At 26.3% G+C, this 19,727-nt stretch overlaps 2 protein-coding genes and 2 long non-coding RNA genes across 4 annotated transcripts; all 4 read left to right on the forward strand.

The window, feature by feature from the left end:
- The first annotated feature begins 405 nt into the window (after window positions 1-405).
- Window positions 406-1,397, forward strand: LOC135146477 (uncharacterized). The gene is made up of 3 exons (XR_010283838.1): window positions 406-552; window positions 1,202-1,262; window positions 1,314-1,397. It is a non-coding gene; the product is annotated as an uncharacterized LOC135146477 (long non-coding RNA).
- Window positions 1,398-4,031: 2,634 nt separating this feature from the next.
- On the forward strand, window positions 4,032-5,862 carry LOC135146480 (tubulin beta chain-like). Its single transcript, XM_064078620.1, has 5 exons — window positions 4,032-4,115; window positions 4,264-4,292; window positions 4,354-4,578; window positions 4,690-4,843; window positions 4,893-5,862. Exons 1-5 carry the CDS (start codon window positions 4,088-4,090, stop codon window positions 5,783-5,785), a joined length of 1,329 nt encoding a protein of 442 aa, XP_063934690.1. The 5' UTR covers window positions 4,032-4,087; the 3' UTR covers window positions 5,786-5,862.
- A 4,416-nt stretch (window positions 5,863-10,278) lies between these two features.
- LOC135146483 (uncharacterized) lies at window positions 10,279-11,508 on the forward strand. Its single transcript, XR_010283840.1, has 3 exons — window positions 10,279-10,358; window positions 10,446-10,550; window positions 11,431-11,508. It is a non-coding gene; the product is annotated as an uncharacterized LOC135146483 (long non-coding RNA).
- A 35-nt stretch (window positions 11,509-11,543) lies between these two features.
- Window positions 11,544-17,330, forward strand: LOC135146491 (tRNA (uracil-5-)-methyltransferase homolog A-like). The gene is made up of 12 exons (XM_064078631.1): window positions 11,544-11,606; window positions 11,892-11,978; window positions 14,004-14,145; window positions 14,353-14,412; window positions 14,792-14,888; window positions 15,170-15,303; window positions 15,377-15,474; window positions 15,532-15,588; window positions 15,644-15,780; window positions 15,843-15,998; window positions 17,062-17,155; window positions 17,216-17,330. Exons 2-12 carry the CDS (start codon window positions 11,944-11,946, stop codon window positions 17,328-17,330), a joined length of 1,125 nt encoding a protein of 374 aa, XP_063934701.1. The 5' UTR covers window positions 11,544-11,606; window positions 11,892-11,943.
- The last annotated feature ends 2,397 nt before the right edge of the window (window positions 17,331-19,727 follow it).

The following is a 19,727-nucleotide window of genomic DNA, read 5'->3' on the forward strand; positions in this document are numbered from 1 at the left end:
GTAGCTTTAGTAAATACAACAACTACTTTTGCGTTCTTCTGCGCCCAGGCAGACAGTCTTTCACTTTGTTATATATAAAATTCGATTAAACAAAAATCTCTTTTTAGCTTTTTGTACTGGTTAAAGCAAGTTAAACACAGATTTATAGTTATAACATAACTTAGCTTAGTGTCAAAGTTATGCAAAATTTTTTTCTACAAGTTAGTTTTTCATTATTTAAATATTTTAAATTTAAAAATCTAATTCCATACAATTTTCGAAAAGACTTATAAGAGATACATAAATTTTTGTAGATACATCTTGAAGGTCATCCTTTGTATTATTTTCCCTTGTTTTAAAATTTTAAAGTTTTCAATGTTTACTTTTATTTTTTTTTAAAATTTACTATCAGAGTTTTTACAGCGAAAATGCTTGTTTAAGACGTCACTTTGCCCCGATAGATGCAATCACGAAACTGAATTTTTTACGTTTAAGTTAAAATTGGTAAAAAGTAAAGTAAATAATAATTCCTCCCATTTAAAGGACATTTCCGTTCTTAAGGAAGGTGATAAGGTGAGTCGCACTTTTTTTATCAATTATATTATTTATTATAGCTAATAAGTATTATTGTATTGAAAAAACTTTTCTCTAAACTATTTTTCAAAGTAATATAAGTTAATAAAAATAAATAAAGGAGAAAGTCTTGGTTTGTTTTAATTATTATTTTCATAGAAAATATTTTATTAAAGCTCGCAACTTTTGTTTTTATGCGTGCTCTAAGTAAGCACGGTTTCTAGATTTTTGTTGGGTTTTGTTGGACTAATATCTTTTTATTGCTCCCTGTTTTTTTCTACCAAACTTTATACTCTTCCGTCAACTATCGACTTATATTTACAAAATATTTGCCTTAAGGTTTACTTGTTTTAAATATACCTTTTTTCACGCATCAACTTGTTAAGATTTTTTTTTAGTTTAACAAATTTCGACTTCACTTTTCGCCTTAATTTATTTCTACCTTGTAATAAAAGTTTGTAAAATAAGTATTACATGTACGCTTTTACTTTTTTTTAATAAATAAGCAGCTTGCAAAAAATATTTATAATTTTTTTACTAATAATAATTTATAATAAACATTCCATAATAATAACTAATACTTTATGTCACTACAATACTATTTTTATCCATATATATATAATATATTAATTATTTTATTATATTAAAGCATGCGACTTCTAAAAAAAGCCTTAATAAATATTATGACTTGGCCAAAACTTTGAATCCCGGTAAAAAATAATTAACTATTAATATTATAATATATTAAATTTGTATAATAGGAGATTTGGTCACTCTCAGTTGGGATCACGACTACGTAACAAAGTTTTATTATGATACATCTTGTTCAGCTCCTGAACGACCAGTTAAATTACTTCAAAGATTAAATGCTGAATAAATATTTTACTTATAAAGTTGAGAATTAATTAAATAAGTTTCAGCTTATTTTCAAGGGGATATAATAAACTTTGTTAATGCTCTTTTTTTAACGCATCTTTATACAAGTGTATAGTTAACATTAACACCATAAAAAACTTAGTTAGTGCAAGTACTCCCTGCCAGATTTTAATTTGGATTTCGACAAGGACACTCCTCTACTCAACAACTTTTCGCTTGCAAGAGTGGACGGCCCGGAAATTTAATTTAAGAAGGCAACGAGCGCCGTTTTACTTGATATCGAAAAAGCTTTAGGTCGAGTTTAGCACAAGGACTTGCTCTACGAATTACGCGGCGTAGCCCTTCCTACTTTTCTTTTTAAAGTGATCAAATCTTACCTAGAGGACGGCGTCTTTGGTATACGAGTGGGCTATCCGCTCTCACCCCTAAGACCAATTACAGCCGGGGTCCCACCAAGTTCTCTTTTATCACCCTTACTCTTTGCCACTTTATCTACGCGACGTGCCCCAGCCTTATGACCCCACACACGCGGATGTCACGGCGCTTTACTCCTCGTCAAAGTCACCTGCCCTATTGCGCCAGCATCTGTAGGACTATCTAGTGACCCTTGCCAACTGCTTTCTTCGTTAAAAAATTTCTATTAATGCGGAAAAGAACGCAATCTTTTTTAACACGAAGAAGCGCACTACGCTACTACCGCCGACGACCTTTCAAAATAGGAAGTCCCTCGATGTCCTCAGGCGATGTACCTGAGGGTCTCGTTATCGACATAAAGATCTCGTGGCGGCCGCACGTCAACTATTTCGCGGAGAAGTTCAAGACGGCGGATAAAACTCTTTACTCTTTGCTTTGTGTCCAAAACAAACTCTCGCTGCACAACAAATGTCCCTTGTATTTGTTGTCCATCCCACAGGTCATGGTTTACGCGTCTATTACCTGGGCATAGTCGCCGGCAGTTGTCTCTTCGCTTCAAGTGAGACAAAATAAGCTGCTACACTTTATGACGGGCGCTCTGCGGTTTGTTCGTAACGATACCTTACATAAAGACCTCCACACTGAACCTCTGCGTAACGTTTTTTCACCGCAATGCTATCGCCTATCGCGCAATGGACTGTAAATATATAGTATAGGTTAGGGGTAGAATGATTTTTAATATATATATATAAACATAAGATTGCTTTAACACAAGCTTAAAGTTAGTGTGTAGAATATCACCTTGTTGAGAGCTCCTAAATTCGGTGTTTTCTTTTAAGACCCGATCGAGCACCAGGAAATATAAATAAAATTAATAGATTGCGTTGGCTATATGTATAAGTTGAACGTAACAAATATACTTAAAATAAACAATAATTTCCTACAAGTTTCATGCTTGTTTAATTTATGTATAAGTTGAAAGTAACAATATATCTTAAAATACACTTAATTAGAAGTATAGTTAAGCTTACCTTCTGCATTTAATTTAGAGTTTTTTCAAAATATTTAATCTATCTAAAAATAACAAAACTTTAATAAAGTAGTTTTCCATTCAAAAGAACAGGAAAAGTTAAATCGGTTTACCCATTTTGTGGGGAGCCAGCTCATTATAAAACTATTTTGAAAATTAAAAGTGTAATAAGATTTATAATATAAAATAAGCTCCTTTTATCCAAGGGCTGCTTAAAATTACTGTGACGGGGATACGGAGTTAAAGTTATAAATTTAGAATAATAAAAAGAGCAGGGATATGTTTTATAAAGCAGCTACCTTAGCAAAATTTTATGGAAATTATTATAGTCTCTTATAACTTTAATGTTTGCATTTATGTAACTTGCTATGGACGAACCTGATAATAATTATTGCAGAAAAGACTTAAAAATAATTAGCCCTTTACAAATGTTGTCGATCAAAATTCAATGTGGGCCCCTTCTGAGTTAAAAATATATCGTATGCTGTATAATACAAGAAGTCCCTTCCTCTCAATTTAAAAAAAAGGCAACTTTGCGAACCTTTTTGCCTAATGAAAACCAAAATAAACAGTTATTTTTATTTTTTTAAAATTTTATACAAGTAGACTTCTATAAATTAAAATATTACGCAGTGAAGCTCCAAAACATAACATTAATATTAATATCATTATTGATAATATTAAGAGAGCACTATGTTCTTATAAATTTAGTTAAAGAAATAACTAGTAAGTTTGTGGGCTAAAAAGTATACTGTAAGTAAAAATTTCGTAAATAATAGGTTAGTACCACTAAATATGAGAAGGTAGGATGGTAGTCTCGAACTTAAAATATAATAAAAATGCGCCGTTTATTAATAAGATCTTGCAAATTGCTCCAAAAGTTTACTTTATCGCATTGCTTAAAGTCAAAAACTTGCTATACAAAAAGATCTTTTGTATTTCAATTTTTTACAAATATATATAAACTATAAAGGAAGAGGACTTTATACAAATTTATATTTTATGAAAGAAACTTTAAACTTCTAATTAGTACGAAGCTTAAAATAGAAAAATAAATTTCATCCTTGCCCGCCCCTCCCCTTCCCTCAATTTTTTTTTTCCAAATTTTTTAAACTATAAAACCAGCTGATCCTTGCGCCCACCCCTCTTTCTTGGCCACCTTTTTTTCTTCACATCTCTTTCTGCTTTTAACGCTCTCTAGAAGGCTACCACTCGATGCCAGAGATTATTCATTTGCAAGCTGGTTTAAAGAAAAACGTTTTTCATATTTTTAGTAGTAGAATTATTTTTGAAGAGCGCTTGTCAAAACTTTATAAATTTCAGTCTTTTATAACTTTTTTTCTATTGTTATACGAATTTTTAACGCACTACTTACTTTTTTATATAAATAGGCCAATGCGGCAATCAGATTAGTAATGAGGTTTAACAAAAAATTACTTAGATAGTTTTTTATTTTAAAAAATTAAGCTTTTTGCTTATAGTTTTGGAAAACTATTTCCGAGGAGCACGGCATTCTACCGGATGGAACTTATTGCGGCACGAATCCCAAGCAAAAAGAAAGACTTGATGTTTACTATACTGAAGGCAATAACGGAAAATATGTGCCGAGAGCCATATTAGTAGACTTGGAACCTGGAACAAAGGATACTATAATGGCCGGCCCTTACGGAAATCTTTTCCATCCCAACAACTTCGTCTTTGGACAAGTATATATATATATATATATATGAAATTTACAACTTTTCAATAACTATTACGATTTATATTTTTTTTAGTGTACGAGTAATTGCTTATAATTTTTGTTTAATCTTGCTCAGAATGGCGCTGGTAATAACTGGGCTAAGGGGCACTATACTGAAGGAGCAGAGTTAGTCGATGCCGTTATGGATATCGTTAGAAAGGAAGCGGAGAACACTGATTGTTTGCAAGGATTTCAACTGACTCACTCTCTGGGAGGAGGGACAGGATCAGGTAATAGACTGCCTTTTTTAATTTAATTTTGCTACTATTTTTTTTACAGGCATGGGCACTCTCCTGGTGTCGAAAATCAGAGAAGAATTCCCAGATCGCATGCTTTGTACCTATTCTGTAGTGCCCTCTCCCAAAGTGTCTGACACCGTTGTGGAGCCCTACAACGCCACGCTTTCTCTCCATCAGCTCGTTGAAAACACGGATCAAACGTTCTGCATCGACAATCAAGCACTCTACGACATTTGCAAGAGCACTTTAAAGCTGACGGACCCCTCCTACTCCCAACTAAACAGCCTCGTCTCTAAAGTCATGTCAGGCGTCACCACCTGTCTCCGCTTTCCTGGCCAATTGAACGCTGATCTGCGCAAATTAGCAGTCAACATGGTGCCATTTCCTCGACTGCACTTCTTTATGCCGGGCTTTGCTCCTCTCACTTCTGGCGCGTCGAAGTCTTTCAGAAACATCACTGTTGCGGATCTAACTCAGCAAATTTTCTCTGCCAGCAACATGATGGCTGCTTGCGATCCCGTTCACGGCAAGTATTTGACGGTTGCCGCCATGTTTCGCGGGGCCGTTTCTATGAAGGACGTTGATGAGCAGATGATGAACGTCCAAGCGAAGAATGCCGACCGCTTTGTCTCATGGATTCCCAATAACGTAAAAACAGCGGTGTGCGACATTCCCCCCGTCGATCTAGACATGGCCGTGACTTTTATTGGAAACAGCACAGCCATTCAGGATTTGTTTAAGCGAGTCAACGAGCAGTTTACCGCCATGTTTCGGCGGAAGGCTTACTTGCATTGGTACATCAGCGAGGGCATGGACGAGATGGAATTCACCGAGGCGGAATCCAATATGAACGACCTCATTTCTGAATATCAGCAGTACCAGGATGCCACAGAGGACTACGAGGAGGACGAAGACGAGGACTACAACGAATGAAACCATGCTCTTGTGGTTTTTTTAACTGTTAAGTAGAATCATTTGTTTTAATGTATTGGTAAATTTTCATTTGGTTTATTATAAATGTATATACGAAATAATTATTTTCTTACATGTTTATGCTGAATCCTACTTTTATTATTATTATTATTATTTATACATAACTTTGCCCCATGCGGGGCGTGGGTTCTACTGAAGGAGTGTAATTTTGGGGCGTTGCACTGCGTTTATAGATGCTATCTGTTTCTGTGCGGGTTCACTTTATGCATTTTACTATTATAATTAGTCGCTTGTGAGCTATTAAGTTTCATAAATAAAATAGAATTTAAAAGTTTTTTATTAATGGCTTCTGTGATAACATGGCAAAATCGTTTATTTTAATTATTCTTTTTTTTTAGTAGCAAATTTTATATAAATTGCATTTAGGCTAATATAAATTATCTTTATAGTTTTTTTCAACTTCTTATTTGGTGCTGAAAGGGTTATAACATCGAAGAGAAGAGTTATATATAGTTAGCGGTTCTTATAAAATAGAATTTTTATAATTCATGAAGTTGATCCACTTGCATAAGTTTTAAAACTATTTATACTGTTTTCACAAATATGGAATGGTAGATATAAGTCAGCTTAAAACGAAATCAATCATCATATTGATGGCAGTTTGGCAGTTTCATTCATAAAAAGTATGGATACATTTTTAATCAAAATCGCTAAAGAGAAAAAGTTTATAATATAGAAATTAACAAATTTTAAATATTAGCTTAAAAAATAGATAACCACATCTTAAACTCCTATAGATGGCGATACATAGTAATTTTAGTATTGCGTGCCAGAGCACCACTAATTGCCTCACTTTTTTTAATGGTCACTAAAGGCCATAATAAATTACATATTAAAACTTTAATAAATATTTGTTGATTATAATTTTAACTTAACAAAGTTCATTCTTTTTTGTTACATGCGAGAATAACTGGAAACATAAAGAAATTTACGTTTACGCAATAAATAATTATATTGAACTAATAATAAACGCGTAGTTCGGAAAAGGTATGGTAAAGAAAAACTTGACGCCTGCATTAAAAGACCATTCTTGTAAAAATCAGACCGTGTATATACGATCAATTAATTTTGTAAATTCAGGAATTTTTAAAGTTATTTGGAAAAAAACTTATATTCGTAAAAACTATATATAAACTGTAGTAGGTAAGCGAAAATTTGCGTAAGTAAAATGTTACTAGTTTTATGTCCTTACTATTAATCCCTTTTCCTCTTAAAAGCATCCTCTCTATTTTGCTTACCAACATATTTTACTTTGGGAGAATATTTTGTCAACGTTAAAAATTAAATCCCACTGACTCAAACTTCGGATACGAACTTTTTACGGCAAAAACAAAAAACTCTTGTTACACAACACGTGCGGCAAACTGCAATAAAAACGAACTGCTGCTAGAGAAAGTTTAGTTGCAAATGTGGTGTAAGACGCACTTAAAGGCAGGGCATAAACATGATGGAAACTTCACTATTAAAAAAGGGTCTATACATTTTTTTGGCGCTGAAAATAAGGCTATCTCTTTTTTTAAAACTTAAGAGAGTAAAAAGGAACGGTAAGGTAAGAAGAAATAAAAATTCATATTCCTGACTTTTATTTTTGTTTTTTAAACTAAGAAAATCTGCGTAGACCGTATAGTGGCGGGCATATGAAAACAATACTAACCGGAAGTCATTAAACTTTAATAAGTTTTACCTCTTCAGGGCTTGCATTACACGTAATAGTAATAAAAATTGTAATTTGTAGGTTTATTGGAATAAAAATGTTAGAATCTACACGCTCTTCTGGATCTAAAAGCTCAAAAGCTGTGAAAAGTAGTCTCGGATACAAGCTGGCACAAAAACCGACGGGTGAACTCTCAAGCTACAAACTTTTAACCTAAACTTATTTTATGGAACACTCCCTCCATCCTTAACAAAAACTCAAAGCGCTTCACTTGATGTGGGAGGAGATTAATCCCATTGTTAGTAGTTAACCCCGTCTGCCAGTAGATGATTTGTAAAACTGGCTAATCCTTTTCAAAGGGGCTAACATGACGTGAAAAATCCGATGAGCGAAAACTGTTTTTCTATTTCTCAACTAAGAAAGATATAGGAAAATTCTTAAAAAAATCCGTTTTATTCTTTTTGTCCATGATGTAGACTTGAAAAAACCTAGTAAAAAAATTATGGTTGGGAGTACTTACAAGGAAAATATTATTAAACTATAGTATTATAAAGCATTTCGCCTCACATAATACGGTGCGGTCGGTATCTCAACGCAATAGCTTGTTTTGTCACTTATTTAACGAAATAATCTAGTAAACAGTAGGCCAATGCAACAAAAGCGTTACCTTATGACTAACCAAATATACCAATACATCCAACCAACAATTGTTATGCAGCCGGCTTTGTGATGATTTATAGTTCGATATGATTTTCAAATAGTTAGCTTAAGAATAGCACTGCAGGTCAGCAGTGCGATTCTTCGTAGCAATTAGTGAGTTAATTTTCGCTACGTTTATATAGCCTCCAAGCGCGTTTTGGTAGCACTGCTAACACTAGCACGAGAAGGCTGGCGGTTCAGTGACGGAGTAAATTGTCGTATCACTGGCGCATCAGGCGACTTGGGTGCAAGAATTGACTATAGTTAACTGTAGCTCACGCAGAGCTGCAAAAAGGCAAAGATAAAATAAAGAGAAGAAATCAATACCAAAAACGGCAACATCGAAGGCGACCGTGTCGCAAGTGTGACTTGCAAGTTAAATAAACGAAAGGGGCTCATTTACTACTACAAGGCTAATAAAGAAACTAAACAAAAAAACAAGAAACAAACTAGAGGAAAGAGTTAAAGCCTCTTTATTATAGAAGTAATAACCAAATCCAAACCAATCCATGTAAAAGAACACGAACTTTAACATTGCGATGAAAATTCTTAAACCTACTCGTGCCTCGGTATATAAATGAAAACCTCGTAGTATCTAAGGATATATAGCTCCTAATAGCGGGCGTCTTTAAACTCCGCTGAAAACTTTTCCATTGCCATGAGAGCTGGCCCTATTAGAGGCAAAGAAAGCTCGGAAGTTCCTTTGCATAAGTGTAATGTCCTAAAAGACTACGAAGTATTCCGAAAATTTTAAATCTTCAGTATTTCAAGTATCATCCGGGACATTTTAAAAACTAATGAATACAAAATTTAAACCTAAGTAGACATAACCTTAAATTAATTTTTTCTTTTTTAGTTGTCTAGTGTTGGCTTCTTTATGACTTTTTTAATGTATTTTTAAGTGTAATTTAAATTTTCGACCGTGAAGGTAGTGGTAATCAAGATAGCATGCACCTTCAGCTTTACTTTCTTTAGATGAATCAAATTAGTTGAGACTAATACATTTTTAAATTGTCCATAATTATATTTCCTAAACAAATATTTTTAAGGCTTACCACCTAAAATAAGAGTCTAATACTGTTACGTTAATAATGATACGCCTTTCACTCAGTTATTAAAATTTCATCTTTTACTATTTCCAAATTCTAAGTTCTATTTCTATAAAAAAGCTCTTGTTTAAAAGTCCTCATCTCGCTTGCGCAAAACTTTGACTAAGTTGTATCTTAGCTTCACTCTTGTCTAGGTTTTTGTTATTTTACTTTTTTTTTGGCTTCTTTACTATTAACCTTTAGCTCTCAAAAGTTTAATTGTGGGCGCTTAACATCTAGACTTTAGATCTTAGTTTTAACCAGAGCTGTACAGGTGATAATTCGGTTAAAAATTTTAACAAAAGAGCTGTTTTTGGTGTCTTCTAAAAACTCTTACTATCATCTTTTCAGAGCTATCACAACATTTTCTAATTAAAAAAGCAGGCAGACTAAGTTTTTTATTTCCATGTCATTAACGGCAAGTAACTCTGCATAACAGTAGTGTTTTTGCGGACTTCAAACATAACTTATTCAATGTTAAAATGAAAGGCAAATTACTAAGTTCAAAATTCCATAGAAATTAACGACATTTGCTTTAGCACGGCACTAGCAGTGTCCAAAATAAAAATCTTTGTTAAATAAAAAACAACATCCACTCCTTTTGCATAGCAACAAACGTTTAACCTCGACAAAAAAAATTACTTCGTTAATGTAAGAAAGCGTTTTACTGAGCACATGACTTTTTTACTAACTAGTAGTAAATTTAGTTTTAGTATTTTTTATTAGCTGATGTTATTAATACCTCCGTCTTGGCGTCTTGCTTATTTTTTTTCAAATAAGTTTTGTATAATTTTTTATTATATACCTTATTTTTAAATACACACTAAACTTTCTTTATAACAGCTTTTAGAAATAAAGTAAACTTTTTTAGTTCCGTACTTATGACAGAAGAAAAACTCTGTAATTCTGTTGCGGGGGGTGTAAACTATTTTTTGCTAGATTATTAGATTTATATTTTTACTTTTAATTTTTTATATATTTTAATAAAATAGTTCATGAAGACGAATTGAAAAATCCATGTGAGAGTATAGAAAATGTTCCATTAGGGCTGAAAGTGGAGAAAATTCCAAAAGTTTTATTTTTCATTTATAAATATTGTTATACTTTCTGCTTGTTTATTATATAAATTTTTTTTTTCTCTTTTAACTAACTCACATAGTTTGTAGGTGTGGGTGTACTTAAAAAGTGGGTTAAGAAAAATAAAATTCTTGGAGCAAAAGTTTTGAAGCGTGATAACCAAAATTTTTTCATCTTAAAATTTAATGTAAGTTTATAAATAATAATATTATTTATTTTATAATTTTTTTTTGTTTTTTTAAATATAGTAAAGTGTTCAAAATGCAATTTATAATATTGAAAAAAAAATTTAGGAGAAAATTAACTTATTTATTAGAAAAATTTAACTTTTTTATAATTGTTTTATTTTCTAAATTTAAAAAAGAATTAATAATGTGTATGTTTTGTCAATTTTGTATATTTTTTCAACTTTTAACCATTACATTAACTATTACTAATCTATTTTTTTTTGACTTTATTCGTTAATTTAATTTTATAATAAATTACCAATTTAATTTTAATATTTTTAAGTTTTATGATTAAAAATATTATTAAAAATAATTTTACATTATAATTAATTTTATAATTTATTTTTTTATATTATAAGATTTAATTAATTATATAGTAAATTACTTTTCACTAAATTTTACAAATAATATTAAAAATAAATTTATCTGAAAATTTTCTTATTTAATATTTCATATTTTATTTTATTAGTTAATTTAATTTTATAATAATTAGAATTTACAAATTTAGTTTTTGTTTTTTAAGTTCTTATGTGTTCAGTTATTTGTTTTTATATACTATTAATTAAAAAATCTTATCAAAAAAAATTTTTTTTTTTATATTTTTCTTTTTATTTTTTACGCATTCATAATCAAATTTTATATATATAGTTATTAATAAACTTTAAATTATTATCTAATTATTATTATGACTTTAACTACTTTTTATTACTAATCGTTAAGTTTATTTCTATATAATTTTGATAATTTTAGTTTTTATCTTTTTTAGTTCTGTTGTCGATTTTTACTTATTTTTAAAATTTACTTTTTAATTATTTTTGTAAAAACTTATTTATTTTTTAGACTTGCGAAGATAAACAAAAGGCCAAAGAAAAACTTTTGACTCTAAATTTTAAACGTCAACGTCTAAATGTAAAAGAAATTTTCGTGATTTACTCGAAATCCAAAAAAGTGGATTTTGTTAAGCACAATATAAATTTTTCTGATCAGTTAAATAATAAACTTTGTGGTTTGTGGAGGTTTTTTTTAAATAAATAATTATAATTATAAATTTAATTTTAACTTTTTTATTTTACTTTCTATTATTATTATATTTTATAATTTCTTTTAACTTTATTATTTTTTTGATGCCTTTAAAGAAAATATATTTTATTATTAATATTATTATTTTTAAATTATTTTGTGAAAGTATTTTTACTTTTTTTACTTTTTATTATTACAGTTTATAATCTACAACTTTTATTGCTTTTTGTTAAAGTCAATTTTTTTATTTTTTTATTCTTTGTTAAATATATTAATATTAGACACACTTATGCAGAGCAGGTGGAGATAAAAAGTTCGGAAGTAGATAAATATATGAAGAGTTTGGCTTTAGAAATGAAGCTGAAAAAGTATTTTACTCATATTATTATATATTTATTATTATCATTTATTTACTTAAATATTTTTTTATTATTATTTTTTATATATTCTTACTAATATATTTTTTATTAATATCTATTTATTATATATATTTTATTATTATTAATATATATTTTTGTTATTATTTATTTTTTATATATATTTTATTATTTTTTTTTTTAACCATTTTCTTATTATTTTGATATTTTTTTATTATTACTTATTTTTTTTTTTAAATTTTATATTATTAATATATTTTTTATTATTTATTTTTTAATATCTTTATATTATTATCATTTTATTATTATTATTATAACTATATTTTTATATTGTTATTTATTTATTTTTAATTATCTGTATATCATTAATATATTTACTATTTTTATTTAATTTTTAAACTCTTTAATTATTATTTATCATTTTAAATTTTCTATTTTTAATATAGTTTTATAATTTTCTTTAAATATTCTTTTATTATTTATTTTTATTAATAATAATTATTATATATTTTTCATTCGAATCTTTTATATTTTATTTTTTTTTATTATATATTTTTTTAAAAACTTTTATTTTTTACTTTTCTGTGTTTAGAATGTTTTTGTCTGCAAAATTTTTTGAAACATTTTTTATTAATATTTACTTCTCCTATTTTATAATTTTTTAAAATGATACATATTTTATATACTTTTCTTCCTTTTTGTTTTAAAATTTTTTATATATAAAATATTTTGAAACTTTTCTTGTTATTACTTACCTTCTCTGTTAGTATATTTTATATTAAATAATTCTTTTAAAATTTTTATTTTTTACTTTTCTGTGTTTTAATTTTTTTTTTATTTACAAAATTATTGAAAATTTTATTATTATTATTTACTTTTCTGTATTTTATTTTTTTTTATATATAAATTTATTAAAACTTTTTTTTTCACTTTTTTGTTTGTTTGAAAAATTTTATAACTATTTTTTTATATGTATATTCTTATTAATATATATTTTATACAATTTTTTGAAAAATATATTTTTTTTCTTTTTTGTTTTAAAATATTATTTTTATTATTCTATTAATATTTATTTTTTATATATATATAAAAAAATCTTTTATACTTTCCTGGGTTTAAAAAATTTTTTTACATTAAATTTTTTGAAAACTTTTTTATTATTATAATATAAATATAAATATCTTATTTTGTATATTTTTAGAAAATTATTTTTTTACTTTTTTGTTTTATTATTATATATATATTTAAAAAAGAAAAATTTAAATATTTATTTTATTTATTACTTTCTGAAATCTTTTTTGTTTGAAATTTATTATAAAAATTTTTTATACTAAAGACACTGATTAATAAATTTTTATTATATAAAAAATTCATTATAAATAAATAATAAAGTTTAATGTTTTTATATTTTTTTTTTTACTTTTTCTTAAAATTTTTTATTAAAGAAATATAATAAAAAAAAATATGATTATAATTTTTTTCATTTAAAAATAATTTTTTGTTAGAAATTTTATTTTTATATTTTATAAAGAATAACATCTATAAAATTTTTAATAAAATAATTTTTTATAATAAAAATATACTGTCTTTTATATTTACTATTTTTTTATTTTTTACTTCTTTTTGTTGCTCAATATATTTTTATTTCATATTTTTTACATCCATTTCTATTTTCATTAAAAAATAATAATTCCTATAAAACTTATAAAAAAAATTATTAAATTTGGTTAAAAAAGTTGTTTATTACTTTTTCACATGTATTATTTTTATTTATTATGAAAAATTACATTTTTTACAAAAATTTTGTTAAATATAAAAGTTTTTAAAGTAATTTTTTTTATTGTTTTGCGAAATAATATTTTATTTAAAATTTATAATGAATTTTTTCATTAGAAATAAAATTATTTTTGTTATTTCATATCTTTTACACCATTTATTATTAATCTCAAAAATTTAATAAGTCATAATTTAGTATAATTTTTTTTGTTTTCATTATTATGATTACACAATTCTAAGAGACTTAATGAACTTAAAATCGCCAATTATCGAATCCCCCAACATTTGGGGTTACCGGAACAAATGCGAGTTTGCTTGTGGCCTAAACGGGCAAGTTGGGTTTTATTTGGGTCGGAATGAGGACGGAACTGTGGAAATTGTGGTACTCTGCGCCTACTTTGTATTATTATTAAATTTTTTTGGAAAATAATTTACTACAAACTCTTTTTTATATATATAAAGTTTTATTTTTTTATGTATACTTTTCCTTATTGTTAATGCCTTTTTTTATTTTTTTATTGTATAATATTTTATATAATAAACTTTTACTATATATAATAATTAATTTATTGAAATTGTTTTTATTTAGAGTGGAAAGGACTGTCCACATGTTTCTGAGCTCATGAAAAAGATTGCTTTAAACTTCCAGGTTTTTGATAATGTTATTATTGTGGAAATTATAATAACAACAATAATAGTAATAATAATAATTATAGTAGTAATAATATTGATAGCAATTTTACAATTTTTTTATATTAAAATTTATAAAAAATTTTTGTATGTATTAAACTTTTCTAATATTTTATAAAACTTCTTATTTTTTATGATATTTTATTAATTATTAATTTTGAATTCCAAATAATTTTATTTATTTTATTGATTATAAATTTTAACGCTGCATTTTGCCTTTATATATTGTTAAACGCTTACAGTTTGTATCTTTGACATTTATTTAAAGTCAATAATAATAACGTAAAGCGAACGTTTTACTTTTATATAACTTCATTATTATATAACAAAACGATTAGGAATTTTTGGCGACCTTGCCTTTTCACGGTTACGATTCGTTGAAAGAAGAAGGACACTTTAGACAACTCGTCCTTCGCACTTCCCAAAGGGGTGAAGGTATTCCTAAAAAAAATTTCTAAACCCCATTTTCACCGCTTTTTGGAGTATATCCTGATTAACTAATGCGTACTTGCGTGTTGCTATTTCCGAAACTTTCATTGATTACTTTGAATTATTGTTACTGCGCATTTAGTTGGACCTCAATTAATTTTTTTACAGCAATTAAAAAAAACTTTGTGAACCGGAATCAAATAATAGTTGAATCATTATATCTTAATTTTTTTGTGGCAGTTTTTTCCAAATATATCTTATTTCCATCCCCGAATTTTTTTATTTAGTAATGGCGCTAGTACAATTCCACCCCCAACAACTTTCTAGCGAAGAAATTAGTGAAGCTTGTGCGGCCGTATACAATTTTTACCAGAATTTATGCTTAAATGAACGCATAAAACTTTCTTGTGGTTTCTTTCAAGTTATTATTTTCATTTGTTACCATTATATTTATTATTAATAACTTTGTATATTTATTATTATCCTCATAAAAGCTTTATTCAAAAAGAACTGTTGGTATATTCCCTGACGATCCTATTGAACTCATTTACGGCGACTCTCCCTATATATATGAATCGTTATTAAATTTAACGTAAATATTATTCCTGTACTTTTCTTTTTCTTTAATGGTTAATATATATTTTCCTAGTTTTCGCATCTCGATAACTTCATTTTTTCAAGTAAACGTTCCTGCCACTGAGAAATTGTAATGATAATAATAATAATAACATTATTAATAATAATACAAATAATTTGTAAAGATACAAACTAATAGAGGATTGGTGCGGATTATCCGAAAGTTCTGTCTTATTGGACATCTGCTGCGGCACAGGCACCATTGGCCTTTCTCTGTCCTCCAAAGTCCCAAAAGTTATTGGCTTAGAGCTTGTTCAATCCGGTTTTGTTGTCTTGTCCTTTTTTAACGATGGCCTGGTCACGTGGTTTCTTTGTATTGATAAGCCGTTAACGATGCCAACTTCAACGCTTCCTTAAATGGTATCAACAACGTGGAATTTTTTTGTGGGCATGCGGAAGCCACCTTGCCGCGTGTTTTGGACAAGTACGCCTCCGTATCTGATTGCGTCGGCGTGGTCGATCCCCCTCGCGCGGGTTTACGTACGTTTTTTTTATAGTAGATTTTTTTTTAATGGTTTAAATTATTTAATATATTTTTTGAATCATTAAAAATATTTCAGTTTTAATCGAGATTTTCTCATTCTTTTTTCAAATTTGTTTAATTTGGTATAAATTTTTTTATAAAGATTTTCATTAATTTTGAACTTTTAGAAATTTATTTTTAATTTGTTTTTATTTTTTTAAAGATCCCTCACTTTTCGCAAAAGTATTATTAATTTATTTAAATTGAATTAAAAATAATTCCTTTTTATTCGGGCTTTTAGAAATTTTTTTTATAAGTTGTGTAAATTTAATTTAATCAAATTTTATTTAAAATTAATTATTTTTAAAAAGATTTTTTTTAGCTAAACTTTTCGCTCGTTTTTTTTTTTTAATTTGTTAAATTCATTTTATATATATTTAAAATATTTTTATTTTATTTATATGAGTTTTTAATTTGTTTAAAATAATTAACTTTACTTTCCATTTCATTAAAATTATTCTTATAATAAAAATTTATTTATTTGCACTTTTCGCGAAAGACTTTTATTCTATTTTTTAATTAAAATAAATTAAATTATTTTTATATAATTTAAATTATTAAAATTTTTTCAAAGATCCATTACTGATTCGAGCCTTTTGCAAAAGTTTTATTTTTTTTATTTTGTTTGGTCTAAATTAAATTAATTTTTCTCTTAAACTTCTAAATAATCTTTCATTATTCGAGCTCTTCTTAAAAGTTTTTTTTTCAATTTATATTAATTTTTTATACCAAAAGATTTGTTACTGATACGCGCTTTTCGCAAATATTTATTGCTGTTTAATTTGTTTAAATAATTTTAATTTAATTTTTTAAATTAAAATTTTCGAGCTTTTTGCAAAACTTTCATTTTTGTTAATAGTAGTTAATTATGAATTATTATTTTAATTATTTTTGATTTTTTTAAAGCTTCATTACGAATTCGGGCTTTTCGGAGAATTTTCTTTTTACCTTATGTAGATAACTTTAACATTTCGCAGAACTTTTTATTACATTTTTTTTAAATGTTAATTTTTTCCAAAGATCCCTCCTTAATCCGAGCATTTCGCAAAAGTTCCTTAAAAAAATTGATTTATGTTTCTTGTGATTATAAGCAGGCGAAGTCTAACTTTATAAAGTAAATTTAAATTAATTTCTAATTTTATAAACTTTTTTTTTTATATTAAATTTCTAATAGCCTTTGCAAAGAAGATGGAGGCGCTCCGCCTTTTGAGCTAAAAAAATATTGCGCTGTAGATCTTTTCCCGCACACTCACCATACTGAGTTGGTGCTCCTTTTTGAACGTAATTAAAAAAAAATTTTATAGTGGGAAGAACATAAATTTTTTATAAAAGAATTAAATTTCTGATTTTTTTATTTGGAAATTTTATTTTCAAGTTCTAAATGGTTCTAATCTTCTACACTAAAAATATATATTAATACGAAATCTGTTTTAGTTTTTATTTTGAGAAATACTTTTTTTCTTGTTTTTAAATTTTAATTGAATTTAATTTTTTTGGTTAAGGAATATATTATTGTATTGTATCTGAATCAGTTTTTTATTAAAAATAAATGTTTTCTTGATTATAAAAAATAGTTGAATTATTTTTTCGATTCAAATCTATTTTTCCATATAATCTTATTTTGTTTTTATTTTAAAAAAATTATTTATTTATTTATTTATAAATGAATTAAATATTTTCGGTACAAAATGTATTTATATAGAAAATCTGACTTAATTTTTTATTAAAAAAAAATTTCTTTTGATTATACTATAAATGTATTAAATTTCCTTGATACAAATTTTATATTTATATTGTTTTTATTTTAAAATTCAAAAAAATTAACTTTTATATAAAATCTGATTTTTTATGCTAAATTTTTAGAATAAAATAAATTTTTGATTTAATGTATAAATTGAAAAAAAAATAATTATCTCACCATATTGAGTAGAGCTTTTTCTAAAAGGAAAGAAATATAAAACTTTTTAATAGAAAGATTATAATTTTTTATAATAAATAAAACTTATATATTTTTTATTTATTTAAAAAAAATTTCTTAAAGATTATAAATTTTAATAATTTTTATTTTTAAATGAAATATATAATATAAGTTAAAATTTTTATTTAAAGTAATAATTTTTCTTTTTTTTAATTTATATTGAAAAAAATAAATTTATGATTCTAAATTTTATTTAAAAAAAAAATTTCTGATTTACTTTTTTAATTTTTAAAAAAAATTTTATAAATATTTTTAGTTAAATAAATTTTTTAAAAGTAAAATTTCTGGTTAATTATTACTTTTAAATTTTATTTGTGATTTTAAAATTTTTATAATTAATTAACTTATCTAATTTTTTATTTTTTTACCTTCCTCCACGGCTTGTTCAATCTTAAGGCTTTTTACTACTCTGTTTGCTATTTTTTTCTACTAAATTTAATTTATAGGAACTTTGTAGTTCGTTACTAGTTTTTAAAAATTTTATTATTTAATTAAGTTGTTTTATTATTATATTCTACATATATACTTGATTAGGAATTTATATAACGAAGTTTCATTACCTACAAAATAATTACGATCATAATTTTTTTTTAGATGATCTGTACTTTTCCTTTATCTTTAAACCGAGTAATTAAAGTTTTGCTTAAAAAAGATCAAAATTTCTAATAGTCACCACTTGATAAGAAAGGAAGATTTTATAATTTTTTTCATTGCTCATTTGTTTATTTTTTTAAAAAATAATTAATTGTTTAATTTTTATCTTAAAGTATATATACCGCTTCTTTGTACTATGTTAAGGCTTTGCATAAAGTAAAGATGGACGAGATTAGCTACACTATGAAACTATATTTTCATTTATCACTATTTTTCTATTATACTCGTTATCCTTCTATAAGACTCTATTTTAGTTATAAATTTTAGACTATTATATAATCTTTTATATACTATGAAAAAGTAGATTTATTATTTATTTTTTATCTCCAGTACAATAAAATTTCTAGTTAAAATAGAGATACTTTGCCACCTTTTCAAGTAATTAAAGTTGATGACTTATCCAAAAAAAATAAATTTTAAGCATAAATACAGCACGATTACTTTGGCTTTAAGAAAAAAGAAGCAACTTTTTTTTTATAGTTTTGAGCTACAACACCGTTAGCAAGAAAATCAAATTCATAGCAACTGTTACTGCCTTCAATTTTTTTTTTCTGTATAATTTAAGACAGTAATTATCGAGTTTGTTGATTTCACTAGTCTTAAGCCTAAAAGCTAATATATATGGTAAACTATAAATTACATAATACATTAATAAAGTATGTTATAAGCATGAAGTTACTATAGTATAGGAATTATTTAAGACTTCAAAGTAATAACTTATTTTATAAGATTAAAAATAAAATCTCCTGGTAAGCACCGCTCCCAAAGCGAAAACCATTATTAATTAAAAAAATCCTCATCGCACGCCATCATATATGTACATTCAACATCTAGCCCTCTAGGGTTTTGCCCTTGGGTTTACAAAAAAAATATTGAAATTAGCGGTAAAGAAACACTACTCGCCCTTTTTTAGTAGACTGATAATAGCATAGTGCTAGAGTCGTGAATTTTATATTGGCTCGATTGGGACTTGAAATGATATTATGTATTATTGCAAAAGATCTTAATTTTTTTTTTTATGCTTGAATTGAACTTACTATTACTTAAAATTTTC

The sequence above is a fragment of the Zophobas morio genome, unplaced genomic scaffold (genome assembly GCF_036711695.1).
Source record: "Zophobas morio isolate AGI-343-1 ecotype UQ-CSIRO unplaced genomic scaffold, CSIRO_AGI_Zmor_V1 ptg000229l, whole genome shotgun sequence".
NCBI lineage: Eukaryota > Metazoa > Arthropoda > Insecta > Coleoptera > Tenebrionidae > Zophobas > Zophobas morio.